Consider the following 22,559-nt stretch of genomic DNA (forward strand, 5'->3'; position numbering starts at 1 on the left):
TAAGTTTCCGATTCTTGGCCACAATAAGCCATGAAGTGGCCCAGATTTTATTCCAATAGTTAAAGTCAACTACAGTATGCAGGAGTGAGTGTACGTTTGACTTCGCTTCCAGTACGGCTCGCAAATGGCATAAAAGACGCTGGGCCTCATTTGTGGAATTGAACAGCTATTATTGAAGTCATTGGAGTTACTGCATCTATAATATAACACTGCATTACTTTTTACAATTCAGCAATCAGCTCGCAATCTTCGCATCTCCTGCAACCACTGCAGAAATAAATGTGCCGTTTTGAACTAGTCATAATTTACTAGAGAAAAACAAGTGAAAAATGCGTTTCATTTTGTAAAGAAGTTATAAAGGTAAACAGCTGGCACTAGTTCTCATGGTGGTACTCATGATTCTGAACCAAAACTAGGGGCAGAATTTAACTGGGGATCAGACCAAGCCCTCGACCTAAGTGTTTGAGTAGCAGGATGAGGTGTCAGGTTTACCGGAGTCATAGCTGGGTGGTTTCATGTCGCCCTGGTTGAGCTCTGTTCCGTACTTGAGCTTGTGGTATTTGGCCCTGCGGAGGAGAGAAACAGTGCAGGTTTAGCGGATCAGTTGCTGTGGTGACAGCACCTCGTCTGGATCCTGGAGTGGCCGCACGTACACACATACACGTGTAGGATGATTCTATAAATTGCTGGGAATGTGAGAAGTCTTTTCTGCTGCATGAACAGAACAAGAGTGAGTGAATCGCTAAAATGCCACAGTAAATGACACTGAACTCTTGTAACCTTGAGAGTGCAAAACATCTCCGCTTCATACAGTCCTTGAAATATAAAAAATGCAAAAAACTAGCTGTGAACTGAGACAAATAAAAATAGCTTCAGCTGAGACATTAACAATTGTTGTACATTTCTTCTACATCTGATGCTTTGCACTTCAAGAGACCCAGTGTAGAAGAACTGTAACATTTGTTGAAAGGAATTAAATCATATATAATGTAACAAAATTCAATTACATTTGGGTAAAACTACACATAGCAACAGCTGACACTCTGAACAGTACCACAATAATAGTTTTGGTGGGGAACGCTTTCTAAAGTCACACAATCACAGCTCGATATTATAGTTGCGAACACTTTTGGAACAAATTGAAGCAATTTTCCATTAACTTAATGTATATTCTTATTAATATATTAAATGCAAGTAATAAATACAATATTTTTTTCTTCTGAATTACCAACATGTTTACTGATTGATTTCCTCACCGGAAAATCTCATATTGCATAAATGTAAGAAAATGTATCTTTAGCTGTTTTCTGTGCTGTTCCATCATTAAATAAATATTTATTTCATGGTGTTCATAGTAGGTCCTCGTAGTGGTGCGGTTATTCACCTCAATCCGGGTGGCGGAGGACGAGTCTCAGTTGCGTCCGCTTCTGAGACCGTCAATCGGCGCATCTGATCACGTGACTCGTTGTGTGTGACACCGCGGAGACTCACAGCATGTGGAGACTCATGCTACTCTCCACGATCCACACACAACTCACCACACGCCCCATTGAGAGAACCACTAATCACCACCACGAGGAGGTTACCCCATGTGACTCTACCCTCCCTAGCAACCGGGACAATTTGGTTGCTTAGGAGACCTGACTGGAGTCACTCAGCACACGCTGAATTCAAACTCACGACTCCAGGTGTGATAGTCAGTGTCAATACTCACTGAGATACCCAGACCACCATTGATCGTTTAATTATTAAAAATCAATTCAGATCCCGAAACAACTGTGAATTATTTTTGGTTTTAGAAATCAGTGGTCCGGCTGTCATCGTTGTGTAAAGTTTGTAACACAAATGTTTTTGTGTTTAACACAACAGAAAATCTGGACTGAAAAATCTTATTTTGCACTTCTGTAAATCAATACTTAAACTACTTTCTCAGAGATGACCGCAGATGAGCATAGAAAGTTTGTGGCCGGGATACGTTCATGACAATTAACCGTTGACGCTGTTTCACAATGGAAAGTCGCCGGCAGTGACAAAAGTATACAAATTTGTGTATTTGACTGATTTGACTATTGTGTACTATTCAGAGTCACAATTTTTCCATTGCAAAATTCAAGGTTTTCCAAGACGTGTGGGAATCCTGTTAATGTGCGAGTAGCGTACATTTTTCATCTTAAAAAGGAGTTATTTTGCTATTTAAATCCAATTTTATCCTAAATGTCTTCACTCTTAGTGGTCAGATCAAATAATGAGTCAAGAATGAGATCAATGTTGATATAACTTCCAGTTCAGTATCGATGCATTGTGAACACAGCCCATGTGTGTTACTGACCTCTCTTGTTTCAGCGCATATTCCAGCATCTTGATGCGTCTCACCAGATCTTTCTTCAGGTTCTCCTGACCTTTCCTCTCGCCCTGCAAGAATGCAATCTGAGCCTGAAACACACACAAATACAAATTAAGCACAGACTCGTTCACAAACTAACTAGTAGTTACTAAGCGCTTCGTTTGAACTACATCCCAACAATTGATTTGTCCTCGACAGCACTTTTAGTTCAAAACATTGGAATGCGGTCCTTTGTAACGTATAGTATTGAGCAGAATTAAATTGAATTGACCCTCTAATCTCTAACATACAGTCCTGAAGAGCAGCATCACCTGACTGATGAATTCTAATGAACCATTTCCCAGTTCTCTGGTTGACGGTTGTTTTGTTTTCCTGGAATGTCTTGGGCAAACGGCCCATTTGTGATTTTGTCATTGTGGAAGTGAATTATCAAGTCTGCCCATGACAGACAACACACTGAGAAAAACAATTGGGTTTACACTGGCGATGTGCACAAGTAAACAACAACTTGCGACACTGTAAAAATCCAACTTGTGTGCATTGCTATAATGGCGCAGTCTATCGCAAGTACTTTTGATTAAACTTTTATATCAATAACTACTAGGGGTGTAACGAGTCACTCGTTTTCTCAATGCAACGATTAGTAATTCTGCCGATTCATATGCATTAATTTTTTAAATATGATTTTTGAATTGAGAACCGTTAGTGTTGTTCAATAATTGATTCAGCAAAATAGTGTACAATATCTTTGACATTTTGACAAAAGGATGAGAAACAGTTTATGTGTTAAATTGTTCAGGGTTTTCCTGCATAGAGAATTTCTAGGCGGGCCCCTCTGTCAAATTTCGGGCCGCCTCCGGCTATCTGCAAAACTCTGGGGGGTGTCTTCATGGAAAACACTAACAAGCGTTGCACTCGGTGGATTGTCATTTGTAACTGCAAATCTCGGCAATAATAATAAAATAATTCCATTGTCGAATAGTCGCTTGATGTCATTTAACGTAACTTGAGATCATATAAACTATAATGATGACAGGCGAGACGAGAGAAGCGCTGCAGCTCCAGTGTCTGATAGAAACACAGATCAGATTGGCGATCATAGATTTCATCCTTAATTAAAGTTAATTAATATAATCCGCTTCAACCAGTCGCGGAAGAGACCCAATCTGAGTGGGAGTCGAGACCGGGAGAGATTTAAAGTTCTGCCGGCTGATGCGCACGCTAACACGGAGACGCTCGTCTCTCACCCCTGCTCGTCTCTCACCCCCCGCTGTCTGCAGCTCGCAACGTCATCATCATGAGATCATCCTGATAAGATCAATCTTATGTCAAAAATAACACTAAAATGAAGAGTCGAATTTAATTGAGAATCAAATTGTCTTGAATTTGCAAAAATAGTTGTGAATTGGGCATTCCAAATTGGTTAAAAACGGGATAAAATTTATTTAAAAAATGTTTTCCAAAAAATAATTAAATGACCAGGGGTCTGGGTAGCTCACAGAGTATTGACGCTGACTATCACACCTGGAGTCATGAGTTTGAATTCAGGGCGTGCTGAGTGACTACTACTTTGGACACTGGGGGCAGAGTTTTACATTTCGGTAAACATTTAACGATTTTTGCTAAAGTCGACCTTCTCTTTAGTCTGCTGCTAGAAGCCAGTAAAAGCAAAGTTAGTCAAAAAAAAGAAAATGGGACCTGCGTCAATAATTATTTACAGTAAACATACAGTACATGTGCTTTATTTGAAGGCACGATTGATTCAGTACCGCAGCTGCATTTTGGATCACACTCAATTTTGTTCATTTTTTAGAGTACTAAACTATGAAGTTGAAATGCCCATCCATAGTTTGCGATATCAAGCATACTCAGATGCGCACACACACATGCCATGATGTGGTGGTAAAAAGTCAAAACAAAGACACCTGCCGTATCTTACATAACACACATATTTGCACTTTGGCATGTTGTTGAAAACATTCCAGTGAGTTCTCAGCTGACTGACAGAGTCTCAAGGACAGATTGCATCATTTTAAGTTTCAACACTGACTTTGTCTCAAAGGTGAGAAACCCTGTTCATCACTTCACAGAGATCTCAGCCCTGAAACAGACACACGATGATGTGAATGACTCAACTTACACCCAACCTCTTGACTTTACCAAAGGAATCGGATTAAAACTACACTAAACCAGTATAAGATTTGGCCATCTTAAACTGGAGTGAAGCTTCAAGACAGAACACCCCTTTAATGACCATAAATCACATTACAACATCATGACAACTTCCCGTCATAGAAAGCAATAATCTTCAATTTAAACAACAAAGTCACGAGGATGAGATATAGCTGCAATTCACAAACCACACAGAGCGAGCAGCACTGAGTCTTTCACTATTTCTTACCTGCAGACGTGTTCATTATAATCGGATTACATCGAGAAAGGAAAGCAGAACTCATAACCAAAAGACACTCATTCCAAAATATGTTTCTATTCTTACATGTGTACTAATTGCCTGTTTTTATCTTCCCATTTGTTCTATTTTTTCATTATTCTGTCTCTCTTGTTAATGGGTTGCTGGATTGTTTCCACTCAACCATAATTAGAAAACCACAACATAGTTTTACTTATGAATGTACATGGATGAGGATTCAAATCAGACACTTTAAACATGTAATAATGTGTATTTTTTCATAGTTTAATATTGAAAGTCAGGGTTTGGGACAAGACTAAAACAGTCATCTATTACATAAATGACATTTGAAAAGTACCAAAAATAAACGATGAAGGCCTGGTAAACTTTTCCCAATTCAGTTTTAATAAGTCCTTCATATAGCAAGAGGAAAACAATTGAAATTGCATTTCAAAACACATTTCTGTAGAAAATACTGTATCCGCTGTCTTAATTCTCCTTGAGTTTCCATGGCAACCCTCTCCATCTTTGCTAGAGACAGCAGGTGGCACATGGGCAGAATTACAGGACTGCAGCTTTGTAATTTGATTCAACTCTCCTATGAAGTTCAGCAATTATAGATTGATATCACGCGGATTAGCATTGAAATTCTGCAAAAGTTGAGAGGTAATTCCAGGAAAAGCACATACACTTCCATAAGGGCTATTGGCTTTGTTTCCCTAAATGTTCAGAGTTGTAGGAAACCATTTAGTACAGGTGTTTTAAGAGGGTTCCTCTGACATGATGGTCTACATGCAGGGGAATCACTAACTGATTAACAGTCATCATTTCAGGGACCTGGAGATGTATTAAAAACACATAAGAACAGAAAATGCTCTAGAAAGAGACAACTATCAATCCAGACCTGACAATGTGCAGTTTTGATGTTATACTACATTCATTCTGGTTTCTAATTACTAGAGTAATTCAAGAGCATTATAAAACCTGATATATTATGTATCAATAGAAACTAGATTTTTACATTTTCTGAAGCAAACATGTTATGCTTTCCTGCACAAAATACGGAGACCCTAAAGTAATAAACTTTAGAGTCCCTTGCAAAAAGTTTTGCATCCACACGCAACAAGTTCTGAGTTCCTTTACAAGTTTTGCACACCCTCACTCTATTTTGCATTTTATTGGAATAAGTTTTCCGTTCCCTTACAATAAGTTTTGCATTCCCTGACAAAAGTTAACACACGTTCACAATTAATTCTGCGTTCCTTCACATGAACTCTGAAGTTCTCTCACATAATTTTGTGTTCCTTCGCAATAAACTTCATGTTTCCTTAAAATACGTTTTATATTCCCTCGCTAAAGTTAACGCTCCCTGAAAATCTGCAATGGTTTAACCACAGCAACCATATGCCAATATAGTTCAGAATGTGTTCCTGTAGTTCAGAAGATTACATACACTTTGGTTGAAATAATTGAACCACTCCACAGATTTCATATTTGCAAACTATAGTTTTGGCAAGTCGTTTAAGACATCTACTTATTTTTCCAAAAATGTTTACAGACAGATTGTTTCACTTTTAATTGACTAAATCACAGTTCCAGCGGGTCAGAAGTTTACATACACTAAGTTAACTGTGTCTTTAAGCAGCTTGGAAAACTCCAGAAAATGATGTCAACCTTTAGACAATCAGCTGATCAGCTTCTGATAGGAGGCGTACTGAATATGAGGTGTACCGGTGGATGTATTTTAAGGCCATCCTTCAAACTCAGTGCCTCTTTTATTATATATTAAATATTGTGGACCTCCACAAGTCTGGTTCATCCTTGGGGGCAATTTCCAAATGCCTCAAGGCACCACGTTCATCTGTGACCACGCAGTCATCATACCGCTCAGGAATGAGACGCATTCTGTCTCCTAGAGATGAACACAGTTTGTGTGAAAAGTGCAAATCAACCCCAGAACAACAGCAAAGGACCTTGTGAAGATGCTGGAGGAAACAGGAGGACGAGTATCTATATCCACAGTAAAATGAGTCCTATATCAACATAACCTGAAAGGCTGCTCAGCAAGGAAGAAGTATGCAGCGTCCACCTGGATGATGTGACGGCAGCCATAGAGCACCAGTAGACTCACCACACACCAGCTATTGGTGGAGAGGAGAGAGTGATGGCGCCAATACATATATGGGGATTATTAAGAGGTCGTGATAGATCAATTTTAGGATTTTAAATGACCACAAAGAGTCAGGACCTCGGTTTAACATCTCATCCGAAGGACGGAATTACACCTTAAAAAAAGTGGCAATGCCATGAACCTTACAAACTTCATATTCAACAAATCTATTTATTTCTCAGAAGTGCTCAGTCTATTCCTGAAACTTAAACAACGTTTTTCTCAAAAAACTAATAAAAACCACTGACTCCCAGATAAGGCCAGCCAATCAAATAGGAGTTTGCAATTTTGTAAAGCTCTTGCCAGTTGTATGTGTAATATGCATGAGACCGTTTCGAAATGGGAGTGCTACCTGAAACCAGTTTGAATCAGACTTGGGCAACAGACGTCTCCAAATACTCTTGTCACTATAGGGCAGTTGCTGAGTAATTCAACCCCATTTGAAATGTTTCCCACACCCATTCATAAGTCTTCTGCAGGGAATACCAAAGCTATTGCTGCAAGTCCTCACACTGGGAAAGCCTCTATTGTGGAAAAATTATTCAGAAGAACTGGGCCATGATGAGTCATAGGGAAGCGGGGCAGTGCAGGGTTGGTGTGATGGGAGAATTTTCTCAAGCACGTGAGGTGCTAATAATGTCATTTTCACAGTTCAATTCCCCGAAACGCTGCTGCAGAAGTAACCCATTTAAAATGCATTTGCATCTCCTCCAGCGCATGAACGACGTGTTCTGATGATCTCAATAATGCAGCTGCTCCAATTTCCCTCTCTCACTAGTAAACAGAGCAAATTCTGGAGACTCCGTGAGAGGACATTTGTAAACGCTTGACCAGGGAGACTCACAAGTCCCAAAAGGCAACTCCAGCGGAGGCGTCCCTTCCAAAAAAGGCTAGTTTGTATTTTCTATATTGTCTAGAATGAGAACACGCAGGAAGTGCAAGAGATTAAGAGCGAGCATTCAGAAATAGTTCAGTGACGTTGGCGCGGCCCACACGCGTCCCCAGAGGCATCTCTTGACATGCCTGCCAAGCTGCGAGAATCGTTCAGACTCAACATCAGCAGCTCTGAGGCAACACAAAGAGCAAACAATTAACTCTTCAGCTGCGCATACACAACAACATATATAGGGTTTTTCCTGGCCCAAAATGAGGCGGAAGTGGTCCCATACTGATCTAAAAAGTGACGTTAAGAACACGTAAACGTTGGGTTTGCATTACTACACTACTAATGACCTGGCAACTGAATAAGTGTTCATTTTGTCATCTGTTTTTTAATTTAGTCTTAGTCCTGTGTCAAATGTCCTTTTTAGTTTATCATATTTAGTCAACCTTATCCTATTTTTATTTTAGTCAAGTTTTAGTTGACACAGTCTGGGCTTTTTAATGTAGTTTTAGTCAATGAAAACGGTTGACATTTTAGTAATATTTTAGTAACATTTAGTCATATTGATATTATTGATAATATTCATATAAGAGTATTATTGATAAGCATTTGTCAATCTAATCGGTCCAAAACCCAATATATATATATATATATATTTTATTGTTGTCATTTTAGTGTTATTTTTGACATAAGATTGATCTTATCAGGATGATCTCATGATGATGACGTTGCGAGCTGCAGACAGCGGGGGGTGAGAGACGAGCAGGGGTGAGAGACGAGCGTCTCCGTGTTAGCGTGCGCATCAGCCGGCAGAACTTTAAATCTCTCCCGGTCTCGACTCCCGCTCAGATTGGGTCTCTTCCACGACTGGTTGAAGCGGCTCTGACCGCACAGAGAATGACAGTTTTGGAGTTTGTGCTTATTTACATGTCACGCTCCCGTATTATATTAATTAACTTTAATTAAGGATGAAATAAAGATCTCGCCAAGCTGTGATCTGTGTTTCTATCAGACACTGGAGCTGCAGCGCTCCTCTCGTCTCGCGTGTCATCATTATAGTTTATATGATCTCAAGTTACGTTAAATGACATCAAGCGACTATTCGACAATGGAATTATTTTATTATTATTGCCGAGATTTGCAGTTACAAATGACAATCCACCGAGTGCAACGCTTGTTAGTGTTTTCCATGAAGACACCCCCCAGAGTTTTGCAGATAGCCGGAGGCGGCACGAAATTTGACGGAGGGGGGTTGTTGGGATCTCTACAATTTACACACTCAGACAGTTTTAGGACAAATACAGCAGAGTTTCAGCACCTTCGGTGTTTAATGATGCTGCACATTTCTGAAATCCAAAAACTAGAGACAAGAACTGAAGAGCCACACGTTTCACTTATTTTTATGTCTAGTTTCGACAATCTTTTTTGGCTTTTGCAAATGGTTCAAATTGCATTTGTTTTGGATGGAGCCACACTGAGAGCCCCATATCTCTGGGATTTAAGCATATACAGCCTTTAAATTAGAGATCCAAAAAAGCAAGTTTGTTCAGAACCAGAATCAAAAAGAATATTAAGATATCTTTCAAGGAATATTCCGGATTCAATACAAGTTAGTCTCAGTCGACAGCATTGGTGGCATAATATTCATTACCACAAATGTATTTTGACTAGTCACTCCTTTTGTTTTAATAAAGCGATCAATGAACAACTAACCTCACACACCTGAGAAGTAATTGATAGGTGTGTAGGACACAAGCTGTAGCAAAGTCAATGTAACATGTCACTAACATCAAAGTCATATTTTTCTATTTCATCGTTTTAATAAAAGCTCAAATCTCTGTTCCAGTGAGACTCTTACAATGGAAGTAAATGGGGTTTAATCTGTAAACATTAAAATACTGTTTCAAAAGTATCGACACATAAACAATATGTGTGTTAACATGATTTTACTGTCATTAAATCACTTACTGACCACATCTGTGTGAAGATACAGACAATTATACAACTTTATTACCATGATGATGATGAACGCTGTAAACTTTACAGCTGAAATAATACTCGAGTTTAACAGAAGAATTAATGGAAGTGCTTTTATAAAATTATAATCTTCACATTTCTGTCTTTAAACCTCCAAAAATTGCCCCATTGACTTCCATTGTAAGAGTGTCACTGGAACACACATTTGTGCTTTATTAAAGGAGGAACCAGTCAACATTAATGTGTGTGTTAATCAACATTATGACACAAATACTGTCGATGAGATTAACTTGAACCCGGAATAGTCCTTTAATACCTCTCGAGTTATAAGCACTCAAATTTTGAGTTTTTCCCCCATTATTGGACTCACGCTATTGGCATATAATGCAAAAAGAGGTGCTGAAGTCAGCTGATTTTACTAATAGACAGACCTATCTCTGTGTAAAAATTAAATCATGACGCAGACACATTTCTAATATTATTTGTTTGACCTGTAGTTTTGCATAGAGAAAAATTGGCATTATGAACCCACTCTACAAAATAATGGATTACTCTATAAATATTCATCCATAACATTTCATATTTTGGCTTTCACCAGTAAAAACAAAAATGCAGGGGACCTCTCGTTGCGCAACATGGAATTACCTAATTGTCTTGACAGTATTTAAAAAAATAAAATATAAATACAATTTCTGTCATTTACTCACCCTCAAGTTGTTCCAAACTTAAGGAACTTTCTTTCTTTTTGTGTAACCCAGAAGGAGCTATTGAGCAGAATGTTAGCCTCAGTTTTCACTTTCATTGTTTGCAAAAAAACAAAACATGCAATGAAGGTGAATGGTGACTGAGTCTGTTACAGTATGTTGCCCAACAATTCCTTTTGTGTTTCACAGAAGAAAGTCACACACGAAAATCGACATGAGGGTGTCGATATAGTGTTTGTGCCACTTTAATTTGGCAATTCACAACTAGTTAACTGAAAGTATTAAAATGTGGTGATGAACAAGTGGTTACGTGTGACATATAGTTACAGTGCAAGCGCTGACCTCGATTTCATGTTGATCCACAGACACACAGAAGCTCACTGCGAGTTAAACGTGTGGAAAGTGTGACGTGCCGCTCGTTAAGCAACAGATCACAGTGTGTGAATTCAGCAATGCAGTGATGGTTTAACTTCGCTTGGGCAAGGGGGAGGAGCTGTGGTTTGTTTGTGTGGTTAGAAACATCAGCAGCCGACTGTTCCAGCACTCTCAATGAATAACGTTTGTATTTAAACGCTTACCCACTCTTATCTGTAGCCGCCAGCCAGTGAGCCGCACTAAAAGAGAGCCATTTCAGAAAATGGGGAATTCAATCCAAACAGACAAGGTTGTCATGAGCCATTAGCGTCTGATCTAGTGGGGAATTTTCCCTGGATGCTGATATCTCGTATAAGAACTGATTACAGTCATTTGGATCAACATTAATAAGAGATGCTGAGAGTCTTTGGAATGAACAGCTAGTTCACCCAAAATGTAAAGTTGTTTTATCATTTATTCACAATCATGTTGTTGACTTTCTTCCGGGGAAAAAAAAGGAGAGTAAATGATGTCAGAATTGTATTGTATTTTTTCTCCCAATTTGTAACGGCCAATTCCCAATGTGCTTTAAAGTCCTCGTGGTGGCGTTGTGACTCGCCTCAATCCGGGTTGCGGAGGACGCATCTCAGTTGCCTCTGCGTCAGAGACAGTCAATCCGCGCATCTTATCACGTGACTTGTTGAGTGCGTTACCACGGAGCATGTGGAGGCTTCACGCTATTCTCTGCGGCATCCACACACAACTCGCCACACCGAGAACCACATTATAGTGACCACAAGGAGGTTACCCCATGTGACTCTACCCTCCCTAGCAACCAGGCCAATTTGGTTGCTTAGGAGACCTGACTGGAGTCACTCACCACACCCTGAACTCAAACTCACAACTCCAGGTGTGATAGTCAGCGTCAATACTCGCTGAGATACACAGACCCTCAAAATTATGAACTTTTTTTTTTTTTGTATATTTTAGTAATAAAATGTGTGCCTTTATTTTTTAAATATCCCTTTAAAAACCTCAACAGTGTGAGACTATTACTAGACTGAGAGGTTTAAAACTTGGGATCTGATACCTGGATTGTATCGGTTCCTATACTGAAGCTTTTAGGCGGATCGGGTATCAGTCCCACAAGCCCAATCCAAATCAGATACTGTGTGTTAGTCATGTTCGTTAGCGTGAAGCTCCAAAAATAACAAAAGAACCATAAAAACACAAAGTAGCTCATAAGACACATGCATTTTATTCAAAGCCACTTGAAGACGTGCAATAGCTCTGTGAATCACAAAAGACGGTTTAATAATAAATATATAATATGTGCAGGTCCAACACGTTAGTGAATGCCGCTGCTCTGTTTACATACACACACACGCACGCACGCGGCCATTTTTAGCCTTCACACATTGCGCAATATTGGAGCGACACTCACGAACAACATCTCAGATGTAGATGCTCAATATTTCGGTTCATTATAATATGCAGAACGGCACTGGACGAGCATTTTACCAGAATTGGAATAAGTTGTTAAATAATTAGTTACAATTATTTTCACACAATAATGTAAATATATCCTGAACGGATTATGCAAAAACAACACTGGTATCGATATTTGGATACTGGATACTGAGATTTCCGATATTGGAAGAAAAAGTGTTATCGGTGCATCCCTATTAGAAACGAGAGAAATAACTGTGTCTGTTGTTTGACACAGAGGAATCAAACCAGCCGTATGATTTCCTGAAAAATATAAATAAAGTCTCCCTGAAGCAGAAACTCTCAGAGATTGATGATGTCATTCAGGATATCGCAGAAGTGAAATATATGCTGACCTAAAGAAGTAGAAACAACATTGACATTAAAAGCCTCTTTACATCAAACATAATAGGAACAGCTTGACTGATTGCATTTTGCTGATAAAGATAACCGAGCTGTTGGAAGAAATAGGATTACCGAATAATCGTCTGTTGGCTTTCAAATCTATATATTGATTGTGTTAAAACATGTCTTTTCTAGGACAGGGCAGCCCAGACACAAAGGCTACAAGAGTCCAAATCGAATGAAATCTTAATGCAGTTTATTGTGCAACCAAAATCCTAATCATAAGATTTGGTGCATAACACGGGACTTCTGACAATGAACAAACCCAAAAATACATTGGGGGACTCTTATTTTGAAATGTATGTGATTATTCGCAATTAAATTATGGTACAGGATACATTACAACAAAACATTTAAAATCATGATAACTATACAGTATTTACTTGATACTTTGTCTCAAAGAACAAGCAAGAAATTGGTTGGTTATCATTTATTTTAATTATTTAAATAACATATGTACATGTTAAAATGTTTCTTTTATTTTTATTTATTTGCAGATAAGAGTTAATTAGACAAATATTAACATGTATTAATATTTAATACAATTATATGCATACATGCCATAAAATCTTTTTATGAAATTTTTTACAGCAGACTTCTTTTAATAATAGGATCAAATTCAAAACATATCAAACTTTATTATCATGAGAGACTTAAGTGTACATTGCCAATGCATTCATATACATGGATATAAAACATATTGCAATAAAAATGCTAAGATCAAATAATTAATACATTTAAATTGTATAAATGTAAGTCTTTTTATGGATTATTAAGCACCGGAAAATAAAGTAGCTGACAAGCTGTGATACAGAACATCAGCACCATCTTAACAACTGGCCCCAATGGACATCAATATCACACTTTAAAGCGGTCACAGGTGTGTGCACAACCTTAAAAGGGCATAAAACACCTTGCGGGAGCCATCGGTCAATGCCGAATGGTGCTAATGGAGCATTTCGTGAGGACGAGTTTAATTTGGCATGTAAAAGCTTAAAAAAAATTGCTATACAGGTCCTTCTCAAAAAATTAGCATATTGTGATAAAGGTCATTATTTTCCATAATGTAATGATAAAAATTAAACTTTCATATATTTTAGATTCATTGCACACCAACTGAAATATTTCAGGTCTTTTATTGTTTTAATACTGATGATTTTGGCATACAGCTCATGAAAACCCAAAATTCCTATCTCAAAAAATTTGCATATTTCATCCGACCAATAAAAGAAGTGTTTTTAATACCCCAAAAAGTCAACCTTAAAATAATTATGTTCAGTTATGCACTCAATACTTGGTCGGGAATCCTTTTGCAGAAATGACTGCTTCAATGCGGCATGGCATGGAGGCAATCAGCCTGTGGCACTGCTGAGGTGTTATGGAGGCCCAGGATGCTTCGATAGCGGCCTTAAGCTCATCCAGAGTGTTGGGTCTTGCGTCTCTCAACTTTCTCTTCACAATATCCCACAGATTCTCTATGGGGTTCAGGTCAGGACAGTTGGCAGGCCAATTGAGCACAGTAATACCATGGTCAGTAAACCATTTACCAGTGGTTTTGGCACTGTGAGCAGGTGCCAGGTGCGTGCTGAAAAATGAAATCTTCATCTCCATAAAGCTTTTCAGCAGATGGAAGCATGAAGTGCTCCAAAATCTCCTGATAGCTAGCTGCATTGACCCTGCCCTTGATAAAACACAGTGGACCAACACCAGCAGCTGACATGGCAGCCCAGACCATCACTGACTGTGGGTACTTGACACTGGACTTCAGGCATTTTGGCATTTCCTTCTCCCCAGTCTTCCTCCAGACTCTGGCACCTTGATTTCGAATGACATGCAAAATTTGCTTTCATCCGAAAAAAGTACTTTGGACCACTGAGCAACAGTCCAGTGCTGCTTCTCTGTAGCCCAGGTCAGGCGCTTCTGCCGCTGTTTCTGGTTCAAAAGTGGCTTGACCTGGGGAATGCGGCACCTGTAGCCCATTTCCTGCACACGCCTGTGCACGGTGGCTCTGGATGTTTCTACTCCAGACTCAGTCCACTGCTTCCGCAGGTCCCCCAAGGTCTGGAATCGGTCCTTCTCCACAATCTTCCTCAGGGTCCGGTCACCTCTTCTCGTTGTGCAGCGTTTTTTGCCACACTTTTTCCTTCCCACAGACTTCCCACTGAGGTGCCTTGATACAGCACTCTGGGAACAGCCTGTTTGTTAAGAAATTTCTTTCTGTGTCTTACCCTCTTGCTTGAGGGTGTCAATGATGGCCTTCTGGACAGCAGTCAGGTCGGCAGTCTTACCCATGATTGCAGTTTTGAGTAATGAAACAGGCTGGGAGTTTTTAAAAGCCTCAGGAATCTTTTGCAGGTGTTTAGAGTTAATTAGTTGATTCAGATGATTAGGTTAATAGCTCATTTAGAGACGCTTTTCATGATATGCTAATTTTTTGAGATAGGAATTTTGGGTTTTCATGAGCTGTATGCCAAAATCATCAGTATTAAAACAATAAAAGACCTGAAATATTTCAGTTGGTGTGCAATGAATCTAAAATATATGAAAGTTAAATTTTTATCATTACATTATGGAAAATAATGACCTTTATCACAATATGCTAATTTTTTGAGAAGGACCTGTATGGGTGTAATATTCAACACGAACATATACAGTACAATGTAACTCAAACAGTTCAATTAATAGCATTTAAAGCGATAGTTCACCCCAAAATGAAAATTCTGTCATCATTCACTCACCCTCATGTTATGTTCCTCATGTTCTTGGAACAACGTGATGGTGAGTCAACGTTGACAGAATTTTCATATTTTTTGGGGCTTACTGTCCCTTTAACTGAGCCTAATCACCAAAATAACAATGAGTCAATCAAACAGCAGGTCGAGCCCGTGTAAAACACACACGGCGAGTTATGAATGAGGTTGCCCTGATTTGCGTGTTCAGGAATGCCAAGAGAGAGAGAGACACATGCAGCACGGCAGCAAACAGACCGGCCGATCACCCAAAATAGACACTCCCGTTGTTCTCCTGTATGAAGAGCTTTACGGGATATCCTCTAATGGCTCCTGTACCCCAGAAAGTGCACTATTTAGGGGGGCAGTTAATGGCCTGTGCAGTGTAAACAGTTGACTCTTATGGATTTATTTGCGTTCTCCCTGAGGGCGAGTGGGGGTGGATTACCAGTGTGTCATCTTCGCTTTGAACATGTTAAACAAAACGGCCGCATCTAAAGGGGCGTCACCAATGCCTGGACCACGGTTTAGTGATTCAAATGAACATTTATAGGTTTTAGCGGTGCGATGCATTTAATCGCCCACATGCATTTCACCCTACGTGAAGGAAGTCAAGTACAGAGAGAGTTTGAGAGAGGTTTTGTAAAGTGTAGGAAGAGTTATTTATAAGCATGCAGGATTTTCTAAATATGGAGATGAGTGCTGGGTTTTACATATGAAAAAAAGGAGAGAAACTATGAGGCAAAGATCACAATGTACAAACACTAAAACAAGGAGTTGCAATATTATCATAATGTGAGCAGATATTGATATAACATTGTCTCGCCCAAACTGTGTATGTGTGTGATCCAACAAGCTCACCTTTGACACACTGCCAGATATGTGTTTGTGTCGTCATGGAAACTCATGGATGGGAATAAGGAATTTTATGATTTTGTTTCCGATTCCAATTCCTCTTAACAATTCGGGATCCTTAACAGACTTTTTAATTGAGATATATTATTATTTGAATATTTTAAATACCACTAATTACAACAAAGCATACAGTTTACAGTGTGTTTGGTGTTTATTGCCATATCAGCTACAATGGCTATTTCATGGCAAATACAGGTGGCGATTCATAAATACAACACACCTTGCAAAAACAATACATAGATAAAAAGACTATTCAATCCAGTACAGTAAAACGTCTCTATAAAAGAGCTTTCCTAGGCACATCTTACAAAGCAAGTCTTTCAAGATTTTTCCAGATAAAAAGCGTCGTCTCGTGACGATAAAAATAGGGCCGATCAGGAGCACATGCCTCACAGTCAAAGGGGTGTTACAATATTGGCAAATTTTATGTTCTTCACCTTTCAAAAAATACCCAGGGGTCAATCTAGTGTGACCTATATGAACCAAAACATACAGTATAATGTGTATTCATTAGAACTGGATACAAGTATGTTTCACGTTGTAGATCCAAAAGAACAGATTCACAGGAGTCATACATTTGGGAATCAGACTACAATAGGTTATGCTGTAGATTCAAGAGAGTCATTCATTTGGGAATCAGACTACAATAGGTTATGCTGTAGATTCAAGAGAGTCATTCATTTGGGAATCAGACTACAATAGGTTATGCTGTAGATTCAAGAGAGTCATTCATTTGGGAATCAGACTACAATAGGTTATGCTGTAGATTCAAGAGTCATTCATTTGGGAATCAGACTACAATAGGTTATGCTGTAGATTCAAGAGAGTCATTCATTTGGGAATCAGACTACAATAGGCTATGCTGTAGATTCAAGAGTCATTCATTTGGGAATCAGACTACAATAGGTTATGCTGTAGATTCAAGAGTCATTCATTTGGGAATCAGACTACAATAGGTTATGCTGTAGATTCAAGAGTCATTCATTTGGGAATCAGACTACAATAGGTTATGCTGTAGATTCAAATGATTCATTCATTTGGGAATCGACTACAATAGGTTGAGCTGTAGATCCAAAAGAACAGATTCACAGGAGTCAGTCATTTGGGAATCAGACTACATTGGTCACGTTATAAATTCAAAAGAACCGGGTCATAAGATTCATTCGTTGGGGAATCAGACCACAGTAGTCGTGCTGTATATTTTGCAGTGTAGATTCAATAACGGTGTTGCAGTGCCACTGAATGCTTGTGCAGGAAACACCGTCAGTGTATTTTATAATGGTGTCCCATCCACACTGAACAGTTTGGGACCAGTTCTAAATAAGATCTTTGTGACGAGGAGGAGGGCCGAGCCGCGAGTATGCACGCCCGCCCCCCCATTCGGGCTCATCAACCAAGGAGAGAGATAAATGTAGCCGGAAGCGGCAGTTAGAGAGAGAGAGAGCCACACACAGCTGCCATGTGTGTTTATGTATTTTTGTTTCATTAAATATTATTTTGACTGTTCAGCCGGTTCCCGCCGCCTCCTTCCCATATTTAACACGGTTACATTGGTGCCGAAACCCAGGAAAGAGGAGAGGTGCCCTGTTGTAGAGTTGTCGCAACTGCCGTCTGCCCAAAGGAGCAGCCGCATCCGTCCGCCGAAGGATGGAGTCACCGCTGCCGGCGGAGGGGCGTTCCATCCAACAGGGGTCAGAGGACTCGCTCCGATCCGCCCGGGGAGGAGCGGCTGTTGTCCAGTAGAGGGTGGAGAAGTCGTCGAGGACCAGGCGACGGCGCACCTGGAAACCGGCGAGAATTTTGTTTCTCTCTCTCCTTCACTGTCGCTCCGCATTGCCCTTTCCCTCTCCTTTTTTTTTATCTCCTTTTCTCCCACTTTATAATGCCCAATTCCCACTACTTAGTTGGTCCTCGTGGTGGCTGCCTCAATCCGGGTGGCGGAGAACAAGTTTCAGTCACCTCCGTTTCTGAGATCGTCAATCCGCGCATCTGATCACGTGACTCATTGTGCATGACACCGCGGAGACTCACAGCATGTGGAGGCTCATGCTATTCTCCACGATCCACACACAACTCACCACACGCCCCATTGAGAGAACCACTAATCACCACCACGAGGAGGTTACCCCATGTGACTCTACCCTCCCTAGCAAACGGCCCAATTTGGTTGCTTAGGAGACCTGACTGGATTAACTTGACACGCCCTGGTTTAAAACTAGCGAACTCCAGGTGTGACAGTCAGCGTCAATACACGCTGAGATACCCAGACCCATTAAATTGCATTTTTAATAATGATGCAAGCGGTTGTCACTGACTGAATTTTCATACAATTTAAAAGTTTTGAAACATGTTTGTTTATATGCACTTGTGTGAATTGAGTTTGCATTGATATGTACAGTATAACAAGCGCTAAATCAGTACAATCTCTTTAAGAGAAGGGTTTACATGGGAGCAGCGCACATCAACGAGAGAGAAGTGCAATGTATATTTAGACAATGTTTCTTTTTATCTTTTAGATCACTAACTGACTGTGAATAACAGAAAGGATATTAAAAGAGACATGAAATGAAAATGGGGTTTCTGGGTTTCGTCTTTGGATCCAAAATAAAAAGAACGATGCAAAGGAAACTTTTACTTGTATAATGTGAATGACTTGCTTGTACAAATACTTATTGCACGTGTTGTCAAATTAAAACCTACAAGCTCTCGAGTGTTGCAACACATTTCCCTTCTAACTGAAGTCCAACAGGCACGTTACAGTTGACGTCATTAAATGCAATATCAATGCCATTTCATGGCTCAACTAAAGCAATGGTGACAGTGAAAGATCCGGACCCACCGCAGACAAATAATGTCAGTTTCCTTCAGGGCGCTCTGACGAGACATAACACGCTGAATACCGCTTCTTAATCAGTAAAAGGACAGCGGCGCTCAAGTTCTTCGCCACTAAACATCTCAAACTCCAGTGGCTAATAAAATACAGATTTTACATGCAAAGTGCGAAATTTGGTCGCATATGCGAGTGATTTACTCACTATGTAGAGGGCTGCATCATAACGCACACATCTTTGCACACCCATACATTTACAAAAGTTGAAATAGTTCCCTCTTGGCCCCAAAATCGGGTCGTTTGTCCAAAAGTTTAAATCACGAGTTCAATCAGGCCACTCCGTGTGTCACATGACCACAACACAGCCCAGGATCTCTGTCATGAGTCACTGATGTGAACCATGTTATCCTTGCATGAGTTACCAACCTCAAAAGGCCAAAATAAACAACCAGACACTGGTCCAAAACCTAATAAGCAGCCTACCTAGACAGCATTTTAAAGGTCTATTTATGCTCCCTTCTAATATACCTCCATTGGGCCAATTTCAAAAGAAGAGAAGGCAATATGGAGAAAGCTTAGTGACAAAATATATCCAAGATGAGGGATGAGTTGAGAGAAATACTGAGTATAAATATGATTGCATTACATTTAATAACAAATAACTACTTGACTCAATATTTAATTATGTGTGCTCATTAGGTATTGTAGATGCTATTTACCCCAAAAGTTAATGTACCCTAAAATCAATGCCATATTGGCAAGCTATTTACAAGCACATTATTCCATCAGACATTTTTTTCATCACTTAGAACGTGAACACTTTTCACTCTTCACTACTTAACAACCTTCGCAACATGGGTTCTAGTCCCATGGGAAACAAAGTTATAACATTCACATAATCAAACACGCTTTTAGCGCTGCTCTGTGGACACTCACGCCTATTCGTTCAACAACACTTCCGGCTTCGGCCACTGAGGGCAGTGATTCGAGTTTCAGTAAGCGCAGACTGATTTCAGCTGAAGAACTTTCGACCTACTGTCGCCAAATTCAGGGCATGACTAGTCCAGTTGTTAGCTTAGGAACATGGTGACATCGAAATCTATTGGGATCAATGAGTCGACTCACACCTGGAGTAGCAAGTTCGAATTCAGGGTGTGCTGAGCGACTCCAGTCAGGCTTCCTAAGCAACCAAAATGGCCCGTTTGCTAGGGAGGGTAGGGTCACATGGGGTAACCTCCTCGTAGTCGTGATTAGTGGTTCTCGCTCTCGGTGGGGTGTGTGGTGAGTTGAGCATGCATGCTGCAGAGAATAGCATGAAGCCACCACGTGCTAGGTCTCTGCGGTAACGCGCTCAACAACCCACATGATAAGATGTGCAGATTGACGGTATCAGACGCGGAGGCAACTGACATTCGTCCTCCGCCACCCAGATTGAGGCGAGTCACTACGCCACCACGAGGACTTAGAATTGGGTATTCCAAATAGGGGATAAAAACAAATGATGAGTCGACTCTCCTGTGCTTTTTGCGAGAGAACAATATTTGTGTTGTACATGGAGCTGTCAACATGGTTTAAAAAGTCATCTCAAGACCTGTACATTCAATTCCGTTCTAGCTGTTTTTGCTTGCAAGCACACATCATGTGTCTACAGCCCCTAAGAAGGTTGCTGCCAACTGTATGTAGGCAGTAGACTGCAAGATAGCTAATAGGTGTCAAATGACAGTCTTGGAAAGTTGGGACAGTAACTTGTCAAAGGTATAACAGTAGTGTCCTACTTATCTCACTTCCTTTCAACAGTGTGGGGCATCAAACTGTTGGTGAAGAACGAGGTGTGATGCAGGGCGTTCCTTTAGCATTACCTGAGAGAACAGGCAAGCATGCATACTGCATAGCTTCCCAAACAAGGCTTGACTTGCTTTGACAGGACATGAGCCGTGAACGCAAGCATGCAGGGTGGCATTTTCGAGCATGTTCAGACTGAAAGCTGATGTACTGGTTCTTACGGGACAGACGGCTTTCTAAATGACAGCAAACATGCACACAAGGCTTAAAAACCCAAAAGGTCTTATTACACAGCTAAGAGTTCAATGGTTATAAGCGGGAAATCCAAGTACAGAAATTGAGTTTTCACTGTCAGGAATTAAACAAGTGAGCAGATTACAGCAAGATTAGTTCACCAATTTGGCCATTTAAAAGACCATTTGTAATTGAGTCAGTTCAAGGGTAAAACAGCTCATGTCCAACACTACTTGAAGGCAGTAGTGTGGTGCAAAATAACTAAAACGCATGTAACGTTTTCAGTGTTAAAATAATTTCTTCCATCTCAGATTATTATGCAGAGAGTAAACTATAAGTAAGCCATTCATAAAGACATTTTCCCAAAAAATCTAGACAGTGACACAATAAAAATGTGCGTTCGTTTAGAGCGCCCCGCCCCAACAACATTACTCAATTAATGGCATGAGTTGGGGACGGGACAATCTGAAGAACTGCAGTAGAGGGGCGTATTCAAGAAAACAGTGTTTATTTTTGCAATTCCATTTGGTGGTGCTAGTTTTGCAGAAATTACATACATCAGCTTTAATATTCATCATATGCACAATGATTGTAATGGCGATATAAAATTAGGCAAGATAATTCGTGATAAACCGATATTTCAGCCAGGGGGATTAATTGGTCAACATTTGGCCAATTTTGGGCCACATTGCCAATAAACTGGGCCCCATTTCCAAAAAGTCTAAATAGATCATAGAATCCAACTTACGATTCATCATAGTTTTGAGGCCTGTTTCCCAAAATCAAAGTAAATTAAGTAGTACTTGAAAATGCTTGTAGATTAACGAGTGCTCTGGAGAAATCATACACCGCTAAGAGCATCGTAAGCACATGGACTTCTGCAGACACCTGCAGGGCAATCGCAAAATTACACTTTATACTAATAGCTACACTATATGCTGAGACTTTAATATCAGGATATACATTTTATTTTAACAGACAAGTCACTAATAATCAGTTTATACAATAATAATAATAATAATAAAATAGTCTAAATGGATGAATAGATTAATTAGTCAGCAAGTTGGAAACAACACAGTTGTGTCACGATTGATGCAGACAACTGAAAGAGAAGAAAAAAGTCATTAACTTGCTGCCGGGCATGAAAATCATCAGAATATATTTGCTCATTATCTTACATTTACATTTATTCATTTGGCATAAATGTTTTATCCTCATCTCCTCTTCCTCTCTGACAACCAAAGCTCTCTCGCCAGCACTACGGGTTGTGTAGCACTGCACATGCAGCATTGCGGTCACTGTTATCACTTTTGGGAGTAAAGAGCAGACCTTGG

At 39.9% G+C, this 22,559-nt stretch overlaps 1 protein-coding gene across 1 annotated transcript in view; it reads right to left on the minus strand.

Annotated features, from left to right (window-relative positions):
* Nucleotides 1-22,559, minus strand: part of LOC127632523 (striatin-like) — a 67,687-nt gene that overhangs the window by 32,683 nt on the left and 12,445 nt on the right. Inside the window, exons 2-3 of the mRNA XM_052111144.1 lie at nt 2,330-2,433; nt 493-566 (exon numbers count right to left, since the gene is read on the minus strand). Of these exons, the coding sequence (XP_051967104.1) occupies nt 493-566; nt 2,330-2,433 (178 nt within the window). The remainder of the gene's footprint in view (nt 1-492; nt 567-2,329; nt 2,434-22,559) is intronic.

This window comes from Xyrauchen texanus, chromosome 39, assembly GCF_025860055.1.
Source record: "Xyrauchen texanus isolate HMW12.3.18 chromosome 39, RBS_HiC_50CHRs, whole genome shotgun sequence".
In the NCBI taxonomy this organism is placed as follows: Eukaryota; Metazoa; Chordata; class Actinopteri; order Cypriniformes; family Catostomidae; genus Xyrauchen; species Xyrauchen texanus.